Raw genomic sequence first — 27,552 nt, forward strand, 5'->3', positions numbered from 1 at the left:
GAGGCATATATTATAGGTCTCAGATATATAAACAAATCTTTCTATTGAGTGTTTTGCTCCAAATACCAAACAGATCACCAATTATAGCCCTACCTCATACCCCTGTATTTCAGCCCTGTTACAAAAGTGCTGATTCTGGGCCCGCAGCTTTAAATATTGCCGAGCTGCTGCTGGCCACGCCCCTTTGGAGCATGCATGAGCTCTCTTCGGTGAGGAAAGGTTTCTACCCAGATACTTGCAGTTAAATGCCGTTCAATTATGTTCCAAACCACATCAAGGATTATTTCTGAAACAGTATGGAGCTCAAATGCTTTTTCTCTTGCAGGTGTTTTTAAGCTGAGTACCTTTTTATATCCGGCTTTTTTTTTTACACATACTCTCTCCAGTACAGCGTTAGCTTTGAGTGTTAGCGATGCTTGCTACTGTAAACACAGACCATATTATTTACTTACTTGTTTCTGATAGCGACGTTTCTGATAGGGCTGTGGCCGTAAAGCCAGCCCATATTTTAGTAATGTTGTCATGACTGCAGCAAATCTGGATCAGCGCCGTTTCCCCCCCGTTTTTTGAGATGTGGGTAAGGGTAAGGTGGAAAAGAGAGAGGGTCTGACACTTTGTGAGTTTCCTTACACACCGGAGACACATATTTATGTATAAAATACATCAAGTGCTTTTTGCATAATAGGTGACTTTTAAAAAGGCTACGTTTAAGGCACTTCCACATTCACTCTTCAGAACCGAAAGTCAAAAGGCCAAAGTATCTACACAATAGAAGTTTATTAACTTATGTTTGTATTTCTTTTATTGGTTTATTTGACAGTCATGTTTATTGATCAGCAAAAACTTTTTATTTGTATCTAAAATATTGCCTATTACTTTAAAGGGAAGCTCACTGCAGTCCTTTAGAAGTGTGTTCAGCTACTTCAAAACAGCATTAGGCTATATGATATTTACTGTATATATGGTTTGTATAAATAATTAAGTGTAGGCTACTTACAGTTATAGTGCCTCTTGTGTGTCTCTCTAGCTCCAAAGATTATTGCTAGTCCTGAGCAGCATGACTTTGTGCTCTTGCCTGCTGGGCGGTGCCTGTTTCAGCTGATGGACCCCTCTGCGTCTGTATGTCTATCTTGATTTCTTGACTCAAATATTTAGTGAATTTCTTCTGAATGATTATTGAAAAAGATAGCAGGTTACATTTTTTAGATATATGATGAACAGCGAGGTAAATCTACGTATGAAAGTACTGACTCAGTGCTCTTGTGTTTTGATATTAAAAAGTGTGGTCACGTTGCATATGTCTTTTTAAAACAAACATGTACATATGCATTTTGTTTTAACGCCATGTCCTAATCGCTGATCATAACTTTAGCAGAATCACACCCAACAAGCCCATAAAGGAAATGGAGAGCTTGTTATTTTCTAACACCTACTTCCCAGTGTTTGACATGGAGAATATTTTGCAGTGTAAAGAAAAGTCTTCAGTGACACTGATATTTGTATTTACAGTTCGATACCCACCAGTGATTTAATGCCAGCCATCCGTTTGGTTTGATTATTCAAGAGATGGTAAGTGAACAATTAACTTACAGTATTTTTAGAAAGAGCTGGAGACCACATAATCAGCTCAGGCTCCTAATTTGCATTGTCATTCAGAAAGTACTCAGATAAAAACGTTTACACTGTGATTTATAAACTATAGCATTCTTAGCAGAGAGGACTTGAAGTGTAATAATAAATCGTGGGCAAAAATGTAGGGAAAACATAAAATACTTTATTTTATTCATTTACAGCATCTAGCAGTTTTTCTATAGTGCAAAGTCAGTGCTACACTAACTACTGCTACCAAAATATAAATAAAATCCAACTTTAAAAATAAATACCAACCACACATCTCAGCACAGTTAAAGAATGTTCTCTTATTCAATGCTGAATGAATATTATCGATCATACAGAATTGTGCGTTTCTCTGAGACTAAAACAACAAAAGACTGAATTCAAACAAGGCAGGTTGATCAACCAAACATTCACTCCAACAGCTTCGTGCCAGGCTCTGTGCACTCAACACCCAGGATACATCACACCAAACCAAAAAAAGCAAAAACACATATTTGTTCCCGTTGTACCAGCACATCATTTCGTGCAACATTCTAAGACAAAAAAAGATTAGATATCAATTTTTTTGGCATTTCTTGTTGACGTAGCCAAAAAAAACAGTGTGAGGAGGACATCTCTACCTCATAATGATTTGATCCAAAAATATTAACAAAGTCACAAATCCAGATGTGTTTATTGCAATTGTCCCCTTTGAGAATCAAACCTACTGCACTGATCTATTGTTTTTAAATTAAAAAGGCCTCTTCAAATTAAATTATAGAATCCAAAAAATACACCAATAATTGGTGCGTCAACGCTGCATCGACAATCAAGGCCACATTTAGAACTGTTGATGATAAATGTTAAAGTAAGCTCAGGGCACATCCGGTCCGATGTCACTGTAGGCAAGGTACAGGATAACAGATTCGATGAAAGAAAAAAGAGAATCAAAGGCTAAATTAAATGTTCCAAAACTTTACTGCTCGGAAAAAGGGAAACGTTCTTACCCAGCCTTATGGGCGGGATCAAGATTCCTCACCAACTCTTTGCTGGATCGCCATGATATTTATTTCAAATATTCACAGTCACAAGATGATGGATCTGTCTAAAATGGCTGATCCTTTGACCTCTCCTTTTTGCGCCACCTGCAGGTCCAATGAGGCTTAATCTGATGTTATGGTCAAAATGTTACCCTTACTCAAACCAATAAAGTTTTGGAAGCTTCAACTGAATAGTTAAATTCACTTTTCTTATAGAGTTAAATGAGATGATCACTACCATTCAGGAGAGTGGTACCTATCTTCTCATCCAACTTTTGGTAAGAAAGTGGATAAGCGTACTACAGCAATTTAACTATCCAGTTAGACTGTTCACAGAACAAAGCGTACATTCAAAATGCCATAATGCTTTTATCTGACTTACAAACAAAGAGAGTGAACTCCTAAAGGCCAGGAACAAACCAGTGGAACACTTTTCAGTTAGCTGTTTCATATTGGAGAGTACAAACCGTCCTTAATGTTATAAAAATAGAGTTGTTATTGGAATAAGATTAAATAAACGATGAAAGAGAAAGTGCAATTAAACAAAAGATATGCATATACAGTAGCACTGCAATTATTATTATTAGAGTCAGTGAATAAATGGTTTGTACTGTCTGAGCAAATACTGAAAAATGCAGAGTCTGCCATTTGATTATTTTAACCGATTAGCAAATAATCTAAATCCTGAATATATTTAGATCACCGTCTTTGAAAAAAATTGAAAAGCAGAAGCTGGAACGAGCAACGACTTAAATAATCAAAACAGTTGATTATTTCATGTTCAAGTCTTCACATTTCCACCACTCTCTTAAGCGCAGAGAAATAGAAAATAGAGAAACGTCATCAACGCCAACTTCTGAAAGTAACATTCCTCAAAACAGCCCCATCTGAACTTTGAAATTAACCCTGGGTTATTTCTCTCATGAGAGTTTAACCTGCGGAGGCGGGAACATGATGAGCTGGTTTGTGTTCCTGTTGCTCCGTCAGCTCTGAGGTCACTGCGGCACATGAAGCTGGCCTTCTGTCCCGCACCGTCTTCATTCAGCGTCTCCGTCCCGCTTTAGCAGAGTGTCCTGGCGGCAGAAAACCATGTTGTTTAGTCAACAAGTGCTACCAAAATAAACCTTAAACCTAACAACAGCAGGTCAATTTGTGTTTATCAGGGAAGCTACCAGAGGAAGAACATTATATTTCAATAACAAGCAGCTAATAAACACTGGATTCCAACTCATGGTGGATTTTGTACAGTTCTGTGTTAAGGAAATTCAGATAACTCAAATCAATCAAATGTAACATGTGACAGTCCTCTGTTCTCAGATTTGGAATAAAATGTTGCTAACACCTGGATGATGCACAGATGAGACATCCCAAAAATAGTACGCAGTAAAAGACACAAATGAAGGAAATCTCTAATCTGTTATAACCAAAACAGTTCCAACTTTGACAGAAAATGTTGTGCTGAAGAAGAACGCTGACAATCATGATAAGAAGCAAATTGACAAATACAAAGGTTTCACAGCCAAAGACCTTCTCGAGACATGATTTGCTTACAAGGTTTTCGCTCATCGTTACATGTGCCTTACGTGTAAACATTTGCCAGAAACACAGCAATCGTCAGCTCTTTAAAACAGTTAATGTGCAGCATATATCTCTACCTCCTCTCTGAAGGTGAGTGAAGGTGCCTGTGTCTGCTTTACTTTTATATACGTGTGTGTTTGTCTTGCCTTGACTCGACATGTGTTTGGACCCATGTGTGGCCCCTGGATGATGAGGGGGTCCTGGGACTCTTTGAGGGAGAAGCTCTGCTCCATGAGGGACCGGGACGGCCTGAACTCTTCTCTCCACCACCAGAGAGCCATTCCCCCCAGCAGCACACTGAGAAACACTGAGACACACACAACACACACACGGCTGTTAGGCCTATATAAGGCTTCAGAGATACACATACATTTAGAATAGTAGTAATATTGGAGTGCTTCTCCAGACAAAGATTATTTACATTATTAACCCGATAAAAAAACTACTCAAAAACAAAATAACTGGAACCAAAAAATGTATAATTGACTTAACCCTCCTATTATCCTCAGATTTACTTTACACCATTTATCCTCTGGGGTCAATTTGACCCCAGTAGTTTAAAACTCAAGACAATGATCATATTCCAAATTTTAACCATAATGTATGTCTCTGGTGCTTTAGGTGTCTTAGTTGACTACCTATATAACCATTTAAATAAAATATTACCCCAACCTTCCCCCCACAGACCCCTTTTTACATCCAGAATTCCTATTCTTCACCATAAAATCTCACTGACTGAAATAAAATGTTAAAGTAAGATCTTTTTGATGCTGTCAAAGGACCAATAACTAAATGATACAATGATACATTTGCATGTAATAGTCACCTCAATATCATCCTACACTATCAAAACAAATATGTGTAAAATGTTGACATTTGTATATGTTTTATACAACTAAAACAGCCTGGGGCCAAATTGACCCCAAGGAACACCGATGCGTACAAAGTGCATACAGGACATCATTTTATGTTTACCCATTAGTCCTCACTAAATTAGGAAAAGTCATGAAATACTAAGAAAAATGTGAACCATTTTTTAAGATACGTTAAACATTGAATGGGGTCAAATTGACCCCAAGGATAACAGGAGGGTTAAAAAGCCTGCACACTAACACTGTTCCCAATTAAAAATAAACTCCGTTAACCCTCCGGTATCATTCGATTGGACTACGCAAATTAGTCATTCGAGACAAAAATGTCCACTGCAAAAGACTTTGATAAAAACATTATATTAAAAGGTTTTTTTCACAACTTTTTTGGGTTCAATCTTTAAAGCAACTTCCGCCCTAATAGAAAATACCAAAAATGTAATCATTTTCAGGATTTTAACCCTTTCAATGCCATTTTGAAAACATGAAACCGCTGTTTTTTTTCATGATGAAAACAGAGAAAGTGAGTTATTTTCCCAAAAAGACATATCTGGAGACTGGCTCTTTTTTTTTTTATAACAGTCTTGGATATGTCAAAGATTAGCAACAAAATGGATTTTTTTGCATTATTAGTTTTTGCACAAAATCAGATTGAACAAAAAAGTTACAAATTAGTCATTCGGGACAAAAATGTCCACTTCCAAAAACTGCTCTAAAAAGGACAACAGATTAATGTTTTTTAAAACTTTTTGGGGTTAAGTCTTTCAATCAACTTCAGTCCTGATCAAAAATACCAAATGTTAAATTATGTTCAGGATTTTAACCCTTGAACTGCCAGTTTGAAAACATGAATTTGCGTTTTCTATGAAAAACATGCACAAAAAGGCAGTTATTTTACATATATTAAATGTTGGGGGGGTCGGCTTTTTTTTTTTAATCACAGTCTTGGATATGTCAAAGATTAGCAACAACATTTATTTTGGTTGATTATTAGTTTTTGCACAAAATCAGATTGAACAAAAAAGTTACATATTAGTCATTCGGGACAAAAATGTCCACTTCCAAAAACTGCTCTAAAAGGACAACAGATTAATGTTTTTAAAAGCTTTTTGGGGTTAAATCTTTCAATCAACTTCAGTCCTGATCAAAAATACCAAATGTTAAATTATGTTCAGGATTTTAACCCTTGAACTGCCAGTTTGAAAAGATGAATTTGCGTTTTCTATGAAAAACATGCACAAAAAGGCAGTTATTTTCCATATAATAAATGTTGGGGGGGTCGGCTTTTTTTTTATCACAGTCTTGGATATGTCAAAGATTAGCAACAACATTTTTTTTTTTGCATTATTAGTTTTTGCTCAAAATCAGATTGAACAAAAAAAGTCACACATTAGCCACTCGTGTCCCATCCACTCCCATTATAACCACATCTTTTGATCTCTCCGCCATACCGGTATATAATCATGCATTTTATAATGTCAGGGTTTTATATTGGAGGAAAATAGTTCAATGTGTCCCTTTTTACTGTATATCACCAGATGTGACATTTTACCATTGAATTATATGACCTGAAAAACACTGAAGTAATACTATTTTCAACTTTCTTTGAAATCATTTTTAAATCAGCATCAGATGTATCAATGTCAACATTTATTTTCCAAACAGCAAACTGCAATCAACATTCATGAACAAATCAAATTGTCAAAACAGAACAATGATATGTATGAGTGTGTGTTGAATACAATGAGAGATGGATGAAGATAGAGCAAGTATGTGTGTTAGAGACGGAGTAAGATAGATGGAGATAACAAATAATGTGTGTATGTGCGTGTGAGATAGAGAGAGAGATCAGTTCATCCAGCAGAACCTGCAGCAGGGGATTTGGTGCTCTCTGCAGGTGAACTTTTCCCAGTGCACATCCAGCACAGTCCCCTCTTTTTTGTGGAGCCGCTTGCGGTTGTGCCGGTGTCGGGGGCAGAGCCGCTTGCGATTGTGCCGGTGTCAGGGGCAGCTGCCGAGGCCTGTATGTCCGCCACTATGGTAACAGCAGCCGGTGTACGAGGTGGATGCTTTCTCTGCATGATTTTTGCAGACACCAGAGATCTCCCAAACTCCTCCAAGAAAAGCCTCCTCCTGAAGGACTTGGCTTGCTTCCAGGAGGGATCCACAGCAGTAAAAAGCACAAGTGCATATGACGTGAACAAATTGTCACAAGTCACAGTGATCCCTTGGAGCCCTTCTGTCATTTCCAGGACGACACGCTTTCCCTGGCTCACCTCGGCAGCACTGCCAGCAGCTTTACCGGTGTAAATCTGGCACTTCCAGGCATAGGAGGTTTCAACGTCAGCGGTGATCCAGATTTTTAGCCCATACTTTGCTGGCTTGCTTGGTATGTATTGCCGGAATTTGCAGCGGCCTCTGAAGGGGACAAGCTGCTAATCCACACACACATCTTCACCAGGGTTGAAAAGCATCGGAAGGCGATGTGTCCACTTCTCCCAGAGAGAGCGGATGGGGGCAAGCTTGTCTTCTCTGTGACAGGAAGGTCTCATCAGCTTGTCGTCAAACCAGAGGGTGGTATTCATCAACCGGAATTTGGTGTGGGTCATTGTGGCACGGAAGATGGCACGTCCACTGTGGTTATCCCAGGGGCTGCGGGTAGATTCGCCCTTCGATGTGTACACTCCAGCCAACATCAGGAGACCGATGTATGCACGAATATCTGTGGCATCCACATCACTCCAGTTTGCCACCGAACATCCCCCCTGCAAGTTTGTCATGTCGACAATACTACTGATGATCTCAGCAGTGAAAAATAAATTGAAGGAGGATTCCACGTCATCAATTCTTGTAATGGCATAACGCGTGGGCCCTGGAACCAAACCTCTGGCAGCGGGAATGTAGCGCAGCGTGTCGTTGTTAGAGGGAGACCAGATTTCACAATTTGTTGATGTCCACCCACTGCCAGAATCTTCTGTTTCCTCTGCAGTTTCAGTGGAAGGGTCAGCAGAAGAAGGATCAGACTCCACTACAAACTCCACATCACATTCTTCTTCTGAGGTTGTTTCTGATTCAGAAGAAGAGTCAAGCAGCTCACTGGAGGTTGCCGGCTGCATCACCATATCCCTAGCTTCTTCCACAGAGAAGCGCCTCTTCATCTTACTCGCTTGTTGCGTATCACAGGAATGAAACGACCAGCCAGCCAAACTACACATATTTATGGATCTGGCTTTGCAGCCAGGTGTTCGCTTATTGACTTCGTGCATGTATGGCTGTGTATGTTTGTATGCTAAAGAGACATTATCAAAGCCTTTGAAGTTCCAAACAATTCTAAACAAAAAGGTCAAGCTGGGTCAAGATCATACCTCTGTTTACCTCTAAGACACATGAGACAGCACAAATGAAAAACAAAATGCCATGAGAGAACACTTACTCCTACATTCTCACACACATCAAAGGTAAAGAGATGAGGGGGAAATTGTGAATGCTGTAAACTGTAAACCAAGACATGACAAGCATGTAATTCAATGTAAAATGTCACATCTGGTGATATACAGTAAAAAGGACAAATTGAACTATTTTCCTCCAATATAAAACCCTGACATTACAAAATGCATGATTTTATACCGGTATGGCGAGAGATCAAAAGATGTGGTTATAATGGAAGTGGATGGGACATTTTTGTCTAATCTGATTCTGTGCAAAAACTAATAATCAACCAAAATAAATGTTGTTGCTAATCTTTGACATATCCAAGACTGTGATAAAAAAAAAAAAAGCCGAACCTCCCAACATTTATTATATGGAAAATAACTGCTTTTTTGTGCATGTTTTTCATAGAAAACGCAAATTCATGTTTTAAAACTGGCAGTTCAAGGGTTAAAATCCTGAACATAATTTAACATTTGGTATTTTTGATCAGGACTGAAGTTGATTGAAAGATTTAACCCCAAAGAGTTTTAAAAAATATTAATCTGTTGTCCTTTTAGAGCAGTTTTTGGAAGTGGACATTTTTGTCCCAAATGACTAATTTGTAACTTTTTTTGTTCAATCTGATTTTGTGCAAAAACTAATAATGCAAAAAAAAAAAAGTTGTTGCTAATCTTTGACATATCCAAGACTGTGATAAAAAAAAAAGCCGACCCCCCCCAACATTTATTATATGGAAAATAACTGCCTTTTTGTGCATGTTTTTCATAGAAAACGCAAATTCATGTTTTCAAACTGGCAGTTCAAGGGTTAAAATCCTGAACATAATTTAACATTTGGTATTTTTGATCAGGACTGAAGTTGATTGAAAGATTTAACCCCAAAAAGTTTAAAAAAATATTAATCTGTTGTCATTTTAGAGCAGTTTTTGGAAGTGGACTTTTTTGTCCCGAATGACTAATTTGTAACTTTTTTGTTCAATCTGATTTTGTGCAAAAACTAATAATGCAAAAAAATCCATTTTGTTGCTAATCTTTGACATATCCAAGACTGTTATAAAAAAAAAAAGAGCCAGTCTCCAGATATATATTTTTGGGAAAATAACTAATTTTCTCTGTTTTCATCATGAAAAAAAACAGCGGTTTCATGTTTTCAAAATGGCATTGAAAGGGTTAAAATCCTGAAAATGATTACATTTTTGGTATTTTCTATTAGGGCGGAAGTTGCTTTAAAGATTGAACCCAAAAAAGTTGTGAAAAAAACCTTTTAATATAATGTTTTTATCAAAGTCTTTTGCAGTGGACATTTTTGTCTCGAATGACTAATTTGCGTAGTCGATTTGTTACACAGTGAATTAAAGACCGATTTGAAAAATTGAAAATTGAATTCCATAATAGATCGAGAAAATAGCCTCGTTACAAAAATGCAGGCCGTTTGCACCAACACACCCAAAGTTATTGCAAAATGAAAAGTGAAAAATTACCCATATGGACAAAAACGTCCACAGTGATACCGGAGGGTTAAATGCTGCAACTTTTGGAACTACTTTGTGACGTTGCTTTGCTTCTTTATAGCCTTTAGTGGCGGTGACATCATAAGCCTGAATTTATAATCAATTGCTCCACAACAGTGCATGTTAACAAGCAGGGAGTTACCATCTCAATAGGAAACAGTGATGTCAAATTTGTATTTGATCGATTGACTTTTAAAGTCAATGTTTTAGTGCGAGTCATCACCAAAGCCAAAAGTGTCAACAACAAACAACATCTTAATTGCCTCCACATTTTATAAGCAGTCATTGACTTGATAAAAGGCTTATTTTAACAATAGTGTGTTTCGGGGCAAATACTAAAAGAAAAGAACAGGAGGTTTCCCAAACATGTGATGAGGTTTTGTTTTTACAAAATATTTTGAGGGATAGAAAAGGGTCTTACTTATAAGAGAGAGGATCCCAGCAAAGGCAGGGTCAGATACGGATGTTGCAGGGACTGTCCGCGAAATGACGGGAATTTCTTGAGACATGTTTTGTTTTTTTTCCGAACAAGTGCAGTCGAACTGTGGACTCTGAGACAACAGGTCGACAACATACTCCTGTTGGCACACCGTCCCAGCATGCCTGCATACAGACGGCCCTAAGAACCAGGAGAAAGTAAACAGAGTGTGTAAGGCGGCATTAATGTGACTCCAGCAGCACCAATCTACAGTGTCAATCAATACTTGAGTGAACCCCTGAACCATCAACAGAAACAATACTTAAAGCAAAATCACTTTAATGTCCGAATCATACAGTAAATGTCTGATTATTTGACCCACCATACCGTTTGGTTGGAGGGCCGGCTGAACGATGACCACGCCCCCAGGTGAGGTGACGTTTGACAGCAGAACTTGGAGGTTTCCGCCATTGTGTTTGTTGGCTCGGCAGATGGAGTGCGTAACTTCTTCACTCCAATATAAAAAACCCTGAAGCAGAATTGACAGAGTTAGCAGAACTGTCATCACACCTTCGAGAATTTCTAGATGTTGGATATAAAGGAAAAGAGAAAAGCCTCTTAGTTCAGCGTCAGGATAATGGGATGCCCAGCACACTGGATTTATACACTGGAGTTTAGAGTAAGTGCAGTGAGAGCAGGAACTCTCACAGATATCTTTAAACATTTTCTTTGTGTGGCCCATCCATACCGTCATAAGGCTTTTTACCTCAAACACAGCAAGTCCAAAGGGCCGGTCCAGATAACCGTTAGACTCTACCACTGTTTTTCGGTGGCGGCCCTCTAGATTTACTCTGGAGATGCTTCTCATCCCCTGGTCCACCCAGTACAGCAGCTGACGAGGCATATCTAGGAGGAAAAATGATCACATTAAACCACAACCTGCATTATGAGCAGCATCACGAACCACAATGAACTGTGAGGAACATCAGCCCTCTGAACAACTGAACTGCTGAAACAATTTCACAACATTCATCTGCTACTTAGTAATTATTTATCTATTATATCATTCCAATAACTTGCATATAGACCCGTATTGCACTATTCCAACTATTTTTCTTTTGTATTACTTTTAATATAATGTACTTTAATATTGTTTTAATATTGTCTGCTTATCTGTATTATTGTGTTGCATTGTTGAAGAAGCCTGTGACCTAAGATTTTCAACGACATAATTACTCTGTAGCTATGTTAGTTTGACAATAAAGAGCCTTGAACCTCTGTCTTTTGCTTATAAATACTGTTCCTGTTTCAAAAAAGGGAAGACTGAGGGCCTTCCCCCTTTTTTTTGTATTTCTCAACATCGAGATTTTATCATCAGATTTCAACACCTTCTGAAAGCTCACCAAAGATGCAAATCTTACTCAACCATTTTTTCCGTGAAATGTCAGAACATACCCAGAGAGAGAGCGACAGGGAAGCGTATTGAGGAAGTGACCAGAGGCTTCCTGTCTCGACCCTGCAAGCTGGATCTCTCAATTTGTGGGGAGCTACCACACTGAGCCCACAAGAGCAGCCTGAGAAAACAGAAGCAGTGATGAAATAACACAATATTCTTGCTTCATCCTGTTTTAGATGTCCTTTTAGTTCCTATTCTTCCATCTGTTTTGTATTTCTTTAACAGTCTTGTGTTAGAACATCTCACATTACATTTGACATTACATTACATATAATTTAGCTGACGCTTTTATCCAAAGTGACCTACAATATGTGCGAAAACCATAAAGAATCAAACTCCGAACAACAAGGAAACTGCAGATATATTCACTTCAAGCAAGATCCTACCATAGTAAGTGCTGGTGAATCAGATACAAGGCCAAAATTAAATCAACAAGTGCTTAAGCAATAACTGAATTGCCAAGGTACAGTCGAAATAGATGCTCTTGCTGTAAGTGGTGCTGTGTTAGCTGTCTTTATAAATAACAATGCAATGCAAGATAACAATTGTATTGGTCCTTCTGACGTGAGTCCGGGGAACCTTCTGGACGATACTAATAAAAAGTAACCGCCTCCTACCCTTGGAAAGGATCCACAGCCACTGCTGAAGGTCTGTCCAGTCCGGTGATGAGCCGACGCTGAGCCGAACCGTCCAGCAGACCAACGTTCACAGAACCGCTCTCCATACTGGTCCAGTAGAGGAGCTGATGGATCCAGTCCACAGCCAGGCCTGACACCGATCCTTCAACTTTCAACACCAAATCCTTTTTATTTCCATCCAAAGAGACCCTGACAAACATCCAAGGGGGAAGGAAACATATAAATAAATGCAATAATCAGGGTGTTTATTCCACGATCTGATATATCCAATTCAAAATCTGAATATGACGAACGTGGCTGCAGGCTTCAATGTAGGGCTTGGCAAAAATCAACTATCCTGATTAAGGACATTTTATATCATGATAACTGTCAAATATTTAATGGTACTTTTTATATTTTTTCTGCATATTAATAAATACATTAGAAAAGTATAGCCTATGGCATATTTTCTGGTTGTTTGTTAAATAAACCAATATGAAATTGAAAACCATTTCCATGTACTATTTTTGTATAATCCAGTGTGAATTAAATGTTAGTAAGTACATGCTTGATATTATCTGTTAGGATGGTGTGTTTGAGTGGTGGCTCCAGCTGCACTCTGCTACCTGTACACAGAGCTTCGTCCTGGCCGGGCCCAGTACAGAGTTCGGTTAGAGACCAGAGTCGCCACCGGCCCCGATCCTGGTAAATATAGAGCTAGCCTCCTGTGCTCCGTGCCAGTGACGCTGATCGTTCGTATTCCTTGAGAAGATGGGAAAACCAGCTGAGCCTCTTCTCCTGGAAGGAAAACAGAATGCTCGTGAACTGTTAGCGCCAGTGTTATGCATGTCCACTGCACCTCGCAGGAGCGCGCCACAGCGTAAAGCACTCACTGACATTTCAATGACTTATATGGCAAAGTTAGGGTAGTAGTAGTAGTAGTAGTTTGGCGGGCATGCATAACACCAGAGCCTCGCTGCGGGGAAGCTTTGGCGCTGTACTGATTTTCCCGTCATTGTTAAAAAAAATCCGTCAGACGGAAAATATTCGGTTAACGCGACCTCTGGACCCCTTGTATATTAAAGTAGCTCTGACGACAGAGTTATGAAATAAAATGCTGCCTCAATGTTGATGTGATTTATCATTATTTATTAGGTCTTACTTGGCTTTCTATGATAAAAAATAAGATAACAGTAAGACCTAATAAATAATTAATCAGGGCCTCCTCTTATCCTCCCAAGTTCTCAGTTGCAGAAGTATTAACCTTGATATTTTGGAGGCTTGTAACCAGGTGCATTAAGAGTTTGTTTCTCACCTTTGGCTTTGCACTCGCTCGTTGTTTGAATCCTCTGGTAACCCTCCTGACAGTCACATGTGAGGCTGCCGTTCATGTGAACACACAGCTGATCACACACATCGCTCTCCAGGCATGGGTCAACCTCTAAATAAAAGAACGGACACTTTGGAAGGAGTACGCATTAAAGTAATGTGTTATTAATTATGTAAATGGAGCCAGTTCCAAGTGCCCATGACTCATTTTTCAGGACACATCTTCATAACAGGTTTTAAAATCTAAATCTAGCAGGCGGTTTTAGGGCTGCCACTCACCCTCACACTGGCTGTCCCCGACCAGCTTCATCTTGCTGGGACAATCGCAGAGGAAACCCATCGGCTGGTCCACACACCGGTGAGAGCAGCCTCCATTATCGACCAGACATTCATTCTGGTCTGCAGAAACACACATTACATCATCATTAGTGGTTTCATACCAGAAAGAAGGAACATGGTACTAAAGAATATATCTTAATGTGATAAGAAACGTTCATAAGATCAGAGACAAAAGCAACCGTCCAAAATACTAAACCAGAAACCAAAATTGTTCCTGTATGGCAGTGGTTCTCAAACTTTTTCTGTCATTCCCCACTTTGAACAGGTGGGCCTTTTCAAGCCCCACCTGTTCCTCATCGCTCCAATAAAATGGTAGGCCAAGCTTAAAATTGTCAAATGTATCGTTCTATAACAGGGGTCTCCAACTTTTTTTAGGATGAGGGTTACTTTCAAAAAATAAAACAAGTCGTGAGCTACTTTTACTCCTCTTTTTAGTTTTTTTGCAGTGTATATATTTAGCACATTTTAACATTATTATATGCTACCTTTAACCTTTGAGTGCTGTTTGGGTCTGTGGGACCCGTTTTCAGTGTTTACTAAAATAAAATGTATGCAATTTAATTATTTTAACCTGCTTTATTTGGTGGTGGACGTCACATCCTCGAGGGTCCGGGGGCATGCACCCCCAGGAAGATTTTTTTTAAATGTTGAAGTTGAATGCATCAATCTGGTGCACTTTGAGCTAGGGCTGCTCAATTAAATCGTATTTTAATCGCAATTACGATTTTGGCTTGCAACGATTATGAAAACAACATAATCGAAATAAAACGATTTTATTTATTTTTTAAATAGGTTTTTTAGTTGAATTATACTTAAAGTTCAGGGTAATCAACTGTTAAAAAACATCCTTTTCAAATTATTTTTTTCAATAAATTGATGTTTTTCAAAGTAAATGGTTAATCGTTTTTTAATAATCGTGATATCAATTATTGACCCAAATAATCGAGATTATGATTTTTGCCATAATCGAGCAGCCCTACTTTGAGCCCAACATGAATTTATGGATACAGCTCTCAACACTCAGATGAAAGGGAGCTGTATACTTTTCAATAATCCAAACATCTTTAGAATATGATCACAACAAATCATTTAAACTCGTTTATTCTTATATTATGTTACCTAGTTAGCATTCTTTCTTTTTATTTATGCATATTTGACTAATCACTCCCCTTTTAAACTTACAGTCCTATAGTACACATTGGAATGATTTCTTACTTTATTTTGTACAACTTTATTAAATAGATAAAGGTGTGCTCTCTCTCTTGCTCTCTCGCTCTCTCGCTCCACATTGCTTTTCTTCCCGACTGCAACGCTGTTGTGTGTGTCTGTGAGAGCGTTTCACACGTGTGTATGAGAGATTTTTACCAGTGGCGAGTCTGTGAAGACAGGAGCTGATTGGACGTCCAGCTATGAATTCACAGAGGGCCAGCTATAGTAACTGAATGAGAGTAATGTCAAATGACAGTACAATTGACCAATCATATCTTCCCTCTAAATGGGTGGGCTTTATTATCGCGGACTTTATGACAAGTTCCGCCCGCTGTGAAACGTTTCTTGTTTCCATAGCAACAACAACTGTCAACAGCGTAAACTTGCCTTCAAAATAAAAGCATGCCAAATTACACTTAAGACATACAACTGCAACGAAAGTAACAAACACAATGCAATATCCTTTTCAATTTCAAAGAACACAAATTGGGTTATCTACAGGTGTTGTTTTGTGTGGTAGAGGGTCGCTTTTCATTGATACGTTTTGCACCCCGGGCGAGCCGTTGTTTTGATATTCCACCAGTGTATAAATAATAAATAAATGTGAAAAAAAAATGTAAAAAAAAAATTTGAATAATTTTTTTTTCAAATAATTTTTTTTTTTTCCCGACCCACCTATCACATCTCTGCGCCCCACCAGTGGGGCGCGCCCCACACTTTGAGAAACGCTGCTGTATGGTATTCATGAGTAGAAAATCATATAACAATCTTTGATGTTAAAAACATTCTTTCCACCCGCAATATTGACAGTGCGTTTGTCTTTGTCAAATATTGCCCATTATAATGCAATAAGGCATTTGTAAGTCTGCCAGACAAAAAAAACAAAGAAGCATCTTATAATTTGGGTCTTCACCAAACTATTGTATCCAATACAAAATTGACAAGATGCTACTATAGAGGAAAAGACAGGGGATCAGTGACTACAATTACTGCGGAGGGGGGACATGAATCTGTGTTATCCAATTTGGAGCCAATACATTGAGGTTTTGAGACATTGCACTTATTTAGAACTGATTTGTTTGGGGACAAAATTCTGAAAGCAATCAAAGACATAATATACAGTACAGAGTTCGGATGAAAAATAATTCTTATGAAATAGAAGAATCCTAAAAACAGACCGTACTCTTATTTATAAAATGGAGAAAAATCTTTCAGATACAAAACACAGCTTCCAAACAAACAAATAAAAAACATTAACAGTTGACAATGAGCGTGGTTTGTTTATTATATTTGATTTGTTGGTGGATGCTTTTTAACGCCGTTTAATTTGTGGTCAGGGAGGAGAAATAATTTAGGATAAGCACAAGAGTAAGGATTGTTAAAATATGTTTTACAGTTTCTAACAACAGAGAAAACCAGAGATGGATTCATACACTTAAAGGCTAATGATGGTTTTGATGATGAAGCAACCCACTGACATTTTGATTCATGAATTCATTGAAACGAATATTAAATATCCAAAAATATTTTTTTCTTAAAAGACCATGGTGCCTTCTTCAAGTTTAATCTTTTTACTGACCAACGTTATACATGCTAACAATAATTAATTTAATTCAAACCATGTACAAATCATCAGCAAATCATCACCTTGGAAAAGCTGCAAATGGAGAATATTCAGCTTTTTTTCCTATTGATTTGATTGAATAATGAGTGAAATAATTATTTTAGAATTACACTCATCACATCTTTGACTTAGTTATTTCATAACTATCACACGAGAAAAACTGTCCCTTCTTTCAGTTCAAACTTTCTTTTGGAATAACCTTAGTCTCCACCCAAAACATTTTATATGACCAAAATGCTGGAAGCCACTGGGCAGTATGGAGCAGCGCTACACTTCCCTCTGCTGGCTGGACAGCAAGGCATCACAAGCGAGCCATCAAATACAGATTGTGTTTGTTTAACATTTCTTTCCCAAATAGTTAGCCATTATTTTGCTGGCATAAGCCTGCTGTTAAACTGAAAACCATTAATGTATGGCCTATATATAGCCAACGTGAAGCCACAGTGTATTTTACAGGAGTATTTCGTTTGGTTTATTTGTTTATAGTGTTGTGGACAGTCCCCATTCATTAACTGTCAAAAAACAACGGTGAATGGGGCAGCTTTAGCCAACATTGCTAATTTCCATCTGTTGTCCCTGGCCAGATGATAATAGACACCCTTAAAATCACAATACATCAACAGCATTAGTTATAAAGAAAGGATGAAAGACAAGTAGATAGAGTGAAACCAACACATTCTCACTCCCAACTCGTAGTGACTTTATGTCATGATCCCTTGGCGTCACTATCAAACATTTAAATTTAAATCATATAATTAATAAATGGGTGAAAATTGCTTGTGTCCATAATGGGCAGCATTAATATATACCCACAAGACAGCTAAGGCCAGAAGAGCTTTATTTAACAGCTGGTCCTATTTGTAAATCATTTAGTATAATCACACAAATTCTGTTTTATATTTAATAATTATATTGAATGTTCAATACCTGACAAGGCCGGAGATTAAAAAAGGTCAGAGTTTAAAAACTTGGGTCGCAGGTTCCTCAACAGTGCATTACAAGACATCTATCAATATGTGTGTACCTCCACCATTGAACTGTAATATTCTGCACATTTCTTATTCTATCTACATGCATCTTATAAGAGTATAATACATATGTATAATATCAGTTCAGCTTCAACATAGTTAACATTGCAGGAAAGTTGATTGTCAAGTCTCAAAACAAATTATTCAATATATTAAACATTAAGTACTTTGTCAGGCTTAATATTTAGATACCCCCAATGCTTTTTTCTTATTCAAAAGAAGACCTTAACCCAGCGTTTCTCAAAGTGTGGGGCGCAGAGATGTGATAGGTGGGTCGCGAAAAAAAAAATTATTTGAAAAAAAAATTATTCAAATTTTTTTTTTACATTTTTTTTTCACATTTATTTATTATTTATACACTGGTGGAATATCAAAACAACGGCTCGCCCGGGGTGCAAAACGTATCAATGAAAAGCGACCCTCTACCACACAAAACAACACCTGGAGATAACCCAATTTGTGTTCTTTGAAATTGAAAAGGATATTGCATTGTGTTTGTTACTTTCGTTGCAGTTGTATGTCTTAAGTGTAATTTGGCATGCTTTTATTTTGAAGGCAAGTTTACGCTGTTGACAGTTGTTGTTGCTATGGAAACAAGAAACGTTTCACAGCGGGCGGAACTTGTCATAAAGTCCGCGATAATAAAGCCCACCCATTTAGAGGGAAGATATGATTGGTCAATTGTACTGTCATTTGACATTACTCTCATTCAGTTACTATAGCTGGCCCTCTGTGAATTCATAGCTGGACGTCCAATCAGCTCCTGTCTTCACAGACTCGCAGAGAGGAGCTTCTTTCATGTAACCCTTCACATTCAAACAGAAACTGAATAGGCAGATTCAAAGGATTTATTTCTTTGGAAATGTTATTTTAAATACAATTTAATCAAGTTATTTTTGGTAAAACTATTGACAAATATTACTAAAAACATATTTAAAAAAAATATATAAAGAAAAATATAATTTGTTTTAATGTTTTTAAATATTATTTTGTAGAATATCTTAGGCCCTCACATGCCCCTTTCACACCAGCGCCTTTTCAGCTCCGGCTCGGAGCTAGAGCCTGAAAAGCGCCGGGTTTTCCAGTTCACACCGGAGCTGCGCCGGCTCTTAGCTCCGGAATCCGCTTCATTTCCAGCTCCAAAAAATTGTCGGTCCAGAGGCAAGAGCTTTGGAGCTAAGAGGTGACGTCGCTTGCGTCTGTCTTACGTCGAGGCGTGCAGGAAACTAAACCCACCTCCCATGGGTCGACTGTTATGCCTGCCTACAAGCAGTAGTGCCTATAAACACACTTTATAAAGTCAGGCAACACTAACCAGGCTTCGTGTGATTCTGTTTATTTGTGCCTTACTTTTCCGTTCGCTGTTATCGATCATTGTGGAGAGAGGCAGACGTGTTGTTTTGTATTATTGCAGCTATCGGATGCAAGTAGTCAGTTTAGCTTCGGTTGCTATGCTAACATCACCCGTTTTATACCAGAGAAACTTTCATAACAGGGTTGTGATACCAAACAGTGTCAATTCAGACTGACACACATTCACTTAGGCTAAGGGGAGCTGGGGATATGCATCAGCTGCTTGTGTGAGTCGGACAGTGAATACTTTAGAGCGGCCGCTGCAGTGTGAGCTAACCGGGAGCTAACGGGAGAATAAACTCCGTGGAAGAGCAGCACTGCAGCGGTCGGTACATGTTGCAGAAACACAAGAATAAACAATGAACCACGGCACTCTGGAGCAAAGCATCAGGTTGGAGAAGTCGTTATTCAATTTATTCTGGCTTCGTGTGATTAAAAGCAACACGATCATCGACCCGACGCAGTTGTTGTGAGCTGCCGTTGGGGGGCAAATCAGCGATGTAAACGGTGACGTCATGACGCAGCAAGGGCAGCTCTGGGGCGCCAGTGGGCGGTGTGCACAGAGCGGGAGCTGAAAAGGGAAACCGGAGCTGAACCAGAAAAGCGCCCGCTCGGAGCTAGAAACTGAAAAGCGCTGGTGTGAAAGCCGCAAGAGACAGGCTCGCCACTGGTAAAAATCTCTCATACACACGTGTGAAACGCTCTCACAGACACACACAACAGCGTTGCAGTCGGGAAGAAAAGCAATGTGGAGCGAGAGAGCGAGAGAGCACACCTTTATCTATTTAATAAAGTTGTACAAAATAAAGTAAGAAATCATTCCAATGTGTACTATAGGATAGTAAGTTTAAAAGGGGAGTGATTAGTCAAATATGCATAAATAAAAAGAAAGAATGCTAACTAGGTAACATAAGATAAGAATAAACAAGTTTAAATGATTTGTTGTGATCATATTCTAAAGATGTTTGGATTATTGAAAAGTATACAGCTCCCTTTCATCTGAGTGTTGAGAGCTGTATCCATAAATTCATGTTGGGCTCAAAGTAGGGCTGCTCGATTATGGCAAAAATCATAATCTCGATTATTTGGGTCAATAATTGATATCACGATTATTAAAAAACGATTAACCATTTACTTTGAAAAACATCAATTTATTGAAAAAAATAATTTGAAAAGGATGTTTTTTAACAGTTGATTACCCTGAACTTTAAGTATAATTCAACTGAAAAACCTATTTAAAAAATAAATAAAATCGTTTTATTTCGATTATGTTGTTTTCATAATCGTTGCAAGCCAAAATCGTAATTGCGATTAAAATACGATTTAATTGAGCAGCCCTAGCTCAAAGTGCACCAGATTGATGCATTCAACTTCAACATTTAAAAAAAATCTTCCTGGGGGTGCATGCCCCCGGACCCTCGAGGATGTGACGTCCACCACCAAATAAAGCAGGTTAAAATAATTAAATTGCATACATTTTATTTTAGTAAACACTGAAAACGGGTCCCACAGACCCAAACAGCACTCAAAGGTTAAAGGTAGCATATAATAATGTTAAAATGTGCTAAATATATACACTGCAAAAAAACTAAAAAGAGGAGTAAAAGTAGCTCACGACTTGTTTTATTTTTTGAAAGTAACCCTCATCCTAAAAAAAGTTGGAGACCCCTGTTATAGAACGATACATTTGACAATTTTAAGCTTGGCCTACCATTTTATTGGAGCGATGAGGAACAGGTGGGCCTTTTCAAGCCCCACCTGTTCCTCATCGCTCCAATAAAATAAGTAGGGAATGACAGAAAAAGTTTGAGAACCATTGCCTTAACCTAAAGTATGTTTTAATGTTTAAATAAAGCCTTATTAGTTGGTCTGTTTTGCACATCCTCCTATTAATATCTTTGGACGTCCTGCACAAAACTGTTTTATTCTAGATATTATTTACAGTATCTTCTTGACATTTTCTATTCTACATTTCTATCATTGACCTTCTACTTTCCACCTATTTTGTATGTACTCTTAATATATTTACGTTTTCATCAAATATAACATATTCAACAAAAAATTCAATAACGTGCTTTAACCAGAAGGCGGTGTGGGTTAAAAAACTGTCAGGTTTACCGTGTTAATACAATAAAATATACTGCTGTTTCCAATTTAGTTTATGATGGATATATTTTTGTTATCCACTCATATTGTTTTGATATTTGTAACACCAAACTGACAGTGGTCAGTGGTCTAGTTAATACAAAATATATTATCAAACATAATATTAAAATGAACTCTTATTTTGAAAATACAGCTTCCTGTGTTCGAATGAGCTGCTCCGACACTCGGTCCTGACGGACTCCAAAAGTCAGACATTATACAATCAAACAAATAAATAAACACAAGGATAATTGTCTTGTTGAGTAAATAACAGTGGTTTAGAAAAGAACACAAAATTAGAAGGAAGAAATTATGAAACAATACAGATTTCAGTATTCTGAGCCCCTACTCTCGCCCTAACTGACGGCAACAAAAATCCGACATTGGACAATTATAATAAAGAAGTAAATACAATAAGTGTGGCTCAATATTGAGTAAGAAAAAGGTTGATAAACGCTGCGAGAATGGGTCTGCAGAGAGCATTTCTCCGCGATCCCAACTCGTCTATTACCAACGTTCAGGGAGCTCTATGCAAGTCAATGGGACTCCCTGATAGTTGAAAATTGACGCTAAAGTGCCCCCCACTGCGTTTGATAGTGACGCCAAGGGATCCTGACATAACGTCACTATAGTCCAGTGGTTCTCAAACTTTTTCTGTCAGGCCCCCCCCTTTGGAGAAAAAAAAAAGTCGGGCATCCCCAACACAAATAGTCAGGCTCAGTGGCGGTGCCAGAGATTTATTTTGGGGTGCTGTGGGGTAGCTTGACGTTTCGTAGAGGCTAGAGGGTGCTCAAACATTTAGGGTTTCCCATTAATGTACCGGGCGCTACAGAGGAATGTTCTACTGCAACAATCCCCACGCATATACACAGTGTGACTGTTACAATGAAGGCTCTATAATCAGCTCACGGCATATAGGTAGGGGTAAAGTGCTATTTTTATAGGTGGTGTGGTGTTTATTTTTATATTTAAATATTGAAGTTAAAAGCATCAATCTGGTGCACTTTGAGAGCAACATTAAGAGATCTATGGATACATCTCTCAACACAGAACTGTAAACAGATTTACTTTTTCTTTATGGATATTTTCACCCTTTCAAACTTTATTCTTGTTTTGCTGTCATATAGTATTTCATACCCGTTTTTAATTTATTCTCTTATTTTTGTATAACTATAATGATCATATAAACGTGTGCCTCGGAAATAATTGTTTACATTAATGGTGACCAAAACGTTTGAGACCCACTGAAAAAACTTTGTTGTTGAAAAAAAAAACTCCTCATATCTGTTAGCGTAGCTCGCTAGCACCAGAAGCTCGCACACACACACACACACACACACACACACACACACACACACACACACACACACACACACACACACACACACACACACACACACACACACACACACACACACACACACACACACACACACACACACACACACACACACACACACACACACACACACACACACACACACACACACACACACACACACACACACACACACACACACACACACACACACACAATAGTACTGTATCATATTATTTTCAAATCAAATAATTTTTTATTTTTTTTTTTTTTATTGGCGCGCCCCCCACTTTGAGAACCACTGCTATAGTACGAGTTGGGAGTGAGAATGTGTTGGTGATACACACGTTACTACATACATGTCACATATAGCACATCACAATCACATAACAGAAACGAGGGGCAACATCCATGATCACAACATATAACTCACATGCCATATCCAACACAGACTAGTGTGTGCAGGTGTAGTTCTCAGTGAACCATGTTTTTAAGTCAGCTGTAAACGTATCACTCACCACAGTTGTCCTCATCGCTGCCATCAGAGCAGTCTGGGGAGTGGTCACACCTCCAGGTCTGACGGATGCAGTGCCCGTCTCCACACTGAAACTCAAATGGCGAACACACGGGAGAAGTCTGTGGGCGTGGGCGAGGCAAAACACACATGTGTGGAGACTCGTCCCGCCCATCTTTGCAGTCAGTTCTCCCGTCACACAGCTTGTTTCTGGGCAGACAGGTGTCAGACGGTCCGCAGGAGAAAGACCCAGGGATGCTGCAGTTCAAGCAGGATGCCTCATCACTGCCGTCGCCACAGTCCTCCACGCCATTGCAGCGTAAATGTGAAGATATACAAAGCCTGCTGCGGCAGGCAAACTCATCCTTCTTACAGGACACGAAATCTGTGAAAAGTCAGACAAGTTACATCAATAAATACGTTTGTACAGTCATGGAAAGCTGAAATGGCTTCCGTTCAAATGTAATCTGAGCATTATAAGCAGGGGTGCACATAACTTTTTTGCCCTGGTTCTCAAAGGAGCACCTGGAGATGGTGCTTGGTGCGCATCCTTAAAATGAAATAAACCGGACCTTTTGAGGGGTACTTGACTTTATGAATGGGGGAGGTGCGCTCATGAACTGTTCGCCGGACAGGGTTATGTGTGGAGCGCATAAAGCAGACCCTTCACCCGATAGCGAGGGGTAGAGCGAAGGATCGCAGATGCCGTCATGCTTGTTGACGGATTGAAAAAATTAAACCTAGATGGCTCGCGAATTATACTTTGGCGGCCGTTAATATACCTGGGCCGCCCAAGTAAAGTCTATGTGTGGGAAACCCTGCTATCTTACCAGTTCTTATCCAACTCGCAAATATCTCTCTCTCTTCTCTCTCTCTTTTCTCTCAATGTTGGTGCGCAAATGCGCCTTTTTTCAAATGATCCGGTGCTCCTTTTTTGGCGGGGGGTGTGCATGCGCACCTGCGCACCAGTTATGTGCAGCCCTGATTATAAGCTTTTGGTACGCCACTAACATTTATAGAAAAAACATTATTGACTTCTGAGTATTTTATTTTGTGTTTCAGTTTGTAACAAATCTCTGAATGCCGTTTCAGAGCAACTCAATAGACCAACAAAAATAAGTGGGAAATTGTTTGGTGGGGGAGTAAATATGTGGACAGGCTAATGATTTATATATTTGTGAACACAATACAAGTTTTCATCAGAACCAGCTGCCTCATGGGTCATTACGTTTATAAGAAATGCTGTTTTAGATTACATCTACCCAGATCCTCAATTAAGGCAACTTAAAAGGAAAGATTCAAGAAAATCTACTTGAAAACTGTTAAAACCACAAAACACAAATGTATGACTAATCCAGCAAATCAACACCTGGTGAAATAAACCACACTGGAGCAAAAATAAATAAATGGGGAAAATCCAATATTATCATTAAACAGCTAACTGTTTTGCAACATTGTCAAAACTACCTTACCTGACTGAAATGTAATGTGTTGCCTAGACTGACAACAGATCATTTCCTCTTGATATTTTGTACTCTCTACTATCTCATAATAAATCCACAGTAATTTGCAACTCCTACATTTTCCTGGCTGGTTTTCAAACCAGCTTCTTTCAACTGTAACACTACCCATATTCATACCTGCTGGGAATTCCTAACATCAACAATGTTTGTGTTTATTGGCTACCTTCACCTTTAATCCTTTCAGAAAATGTTCTCCTGCAGGGTTTTTCCTTGCAAACGTTATGCAGCTTGTGGTTCAGGCTGAACACCAGATCCCTCCGGAATTCAATACATTCAATTCCAAATTACTTGCAAATTACTTTAACAGGATTACATAAAATGATCTGCAGTGGCATTTTTCCCACAATGCAAGAAAACGAGCTGATGTCGTTTAATCAACTTAGACTGTATTACACAACACTGTAAAAAAACAACAAGTGTAGGTAAAAGGGCGCATGCTTTGCCTGCCAACACAATCATTAGACATGCCATTTGTCTGAAACTGTAGACTTTGACACCATGGGTGCTGGTGATACCTCATGTGGCCCCAACATTATGTGCGCTTTAGTTTAGTGTATACACTCTCAGTAATGTGCAATTATTGTGATGGTGCAGTGTTCATGTAGTATTTCTGTTTTTACACAACTTCTAACCAGGCTGTCAGACTGCATCATTGTCAAAACAAGCATCCATCTCTCTATCAGACACTCTATTGGCTAGAAAGGGGAGCTACTTAGAAAAATCCCTTTTGTTAATGAGTCAGTTAGATATTGAGATGTTTGCAGCATTCAGTTTCTATGCAATACAAAGCTGTGACAACATTTGAATAAACTTCAGGCTGGCACCAACTCTGGGTTCTTCTCACTCATTTTTGTTTGACAGTGTTGTGTGTACCGGTGTGTGTTAAAATGGTATCATGTTGTATACTCACCACAGCGTTGTTCATCAGATCCGTCCTCACAGTCTTTGTGCCCGTCACACACTCTCAGTCTCTGGATGCACGAGCCATCACTGCACCAGAACCCACGCTGCTGGTGGCAGGCGTGCAGAGAGTGAGCCTCTGCACCTGAGATACGTTCAAACACAACGTTTTAGTCTTACCGTTTCATAATATACATTTTCTTTCATAAAAGGCAAGGCAAGTTTATTAGCACCTTTTAACACAATTCAAAGTACTTTAGAAAAAACATTAACAGCATTAAGATATAGTGCAGTGAAAACAAATAATAAAATGATACTTACAATATTTAAAAACAGTCATTAAAAAGCAAAGAGAATAAAATAAAGATAAAACAAGCTCATATAAAATAAAACAGGTATTAAAAATACAAGAATACAAATTACAGTGCAATGTAAGATATGAACAGTTATTTGATTGAATCGTTAAAACAAAAAGTGCATTCCTATGATATAAAAGTGTTTCCATCTAAATCTACTTAAACTGATGTAATTGACGAAGATAAGGAAATAGTTAAGGTGACAGAGTCTTGTTACACAGTCAATTAAAAATACTAATGCTGTAATTTGTATTTAATATTTAAATTAAATAATGAAAGATTATTTTTGTGTAGAACCTTAATCTGAACCTACATTTGCACTGCAAAGCCTGGGTCAGATAGAGTTCCGCATTGTTTTTAAAATATGTTTCTAGCTTTATTGATACATTTTGCACATATATTTTAGTCCAAATAAGACATTTTCTGGAACATATAACGTCGGACAACATGATGTGTTTGTATAGTAACACTTAAACTAGAAAAACCTTACATATATATCAGAAAAAGTGGACTGTAGTTCGCAGACTTCATTCAAACTGACAGGTCTGCTCGACTGTAAACCGTCGCTACTTCACGTCATTTATTTAAAAAGCGCTTAATGTAAGCAGCTCTTTAATGTCACAATAATGCAAAAGTAATTTCTGCATCTTACCCAAAATATAACACCAAGATAGTGGCGCTAGCAGAAGAAATAAGCCCCCAAGGTGTCTCATGTTCGGTGTCCTCCACAGTTGCGTCGCACGCGGCGCGGAGTTATGACGCAATAGTTGATTCAGTGGTTTGTGATGAAAAAGTAACATGTGCTTCTGAAATGCTGATGGTGCCTCTTTTAAATACTTTGATAAATATACTAAATAAACATATTTAATCATGTTAAAGGTAAAAGGCTATCACTTATTTTAATTGTGCTCGTAAATCAACTACATATTTGTATTTGTTATTAATTGAAAATGAATGCAATTTGAAGTTTGTAAAAAAAAACACGGAATCCTTGTGAGTAATCAATATAACTTAATAATTCAAATTTCATTTTGTATTATAATTATATTTGTATTATATCTATTTTAACAAATGTTTTATGTGTTTAATTGTATGTTTTACATGATATCACATTATCTTTGTATCAATGTTTGACTCAAACAAAACCCTAACGTTTTTTGTTTTAATGTGCAGAAAAACCCTAACATGCCCCTCAACAAGTCAGCCTGATCTTAAAACATTAAACAGTCCCCCTCAAACTAGACTTTTCTTGTCATAGCCTGGCCTACATATAAGACATTATATTATATAACTCTTCAGATTTAAAATCCTGTGAACTAAAACGCCTCACCTTTTCAGAGAATTGTTTATATATTGTATAGAATATATTGTCTGTATTCAGCTTGTTGCTGATTAGAC

General features: G+C 38.2%; 1 protein-coding gene across 1 annotated transcript; it reads right to left on the reverse strand.

Annotated features, from left to right (window-relative positions):
• Positions 1-1,763: 1,763 nt before the first annotated feature.
• LOC117442809 (very low-density lipoprotein receptor-like) lies at positions 1,764-26,932 on the reverse strand. The gene is made up of 13 exons (XM_034078772.1): positions 26,807-26,932; positions 25,809-25,943; positions 23,380-23,760; positions 14,125-14,244; positions 13,832-13,957; positions 13,143-13,314; positions 12,517-12,726; positions 11,899-12,017; positions 11,210-11,349; positions 10,831-10,972; positions 10,447-10,644; positions 4,361-4,521; positions 1,764-3,709 (listed from the first exon to the last, which is right to left on the reverse strand). The coding sequence occupies exons 1-13, from the start codon at positions 26,865-26,867 to the stop codon at positions 3,674-3,676; spliced, it is 2,001 nt and encodes a 666-aa protein (XP_033934663.1). The 5' UTR covers positions 26,868-26,932; the 3' UTR covers positions 1,764-3,673.
• Positions 26,933-27,552: the final 620 nt, after the last annotated feature.

This window comes from Pseudochaenichthys georgianus, unplaced genomic scaffold, assembly GCF_902827115.2.
Source record: "Pseudochaenichthys georgianus unplaced genomic scaffold, fPseGeo1.2 scaffold_479_arrow_ctg1, whole genome shotgun sequence".
In the NCBI taxonomy this organism is placed as follows: domain Eukaryota; kingdom Metazoa; phylum Chordata; class Actinopteri; order Perciformes; family Channichthyidae; genus Pseudochaenichthys; species Pseudochaenichthys georgianus.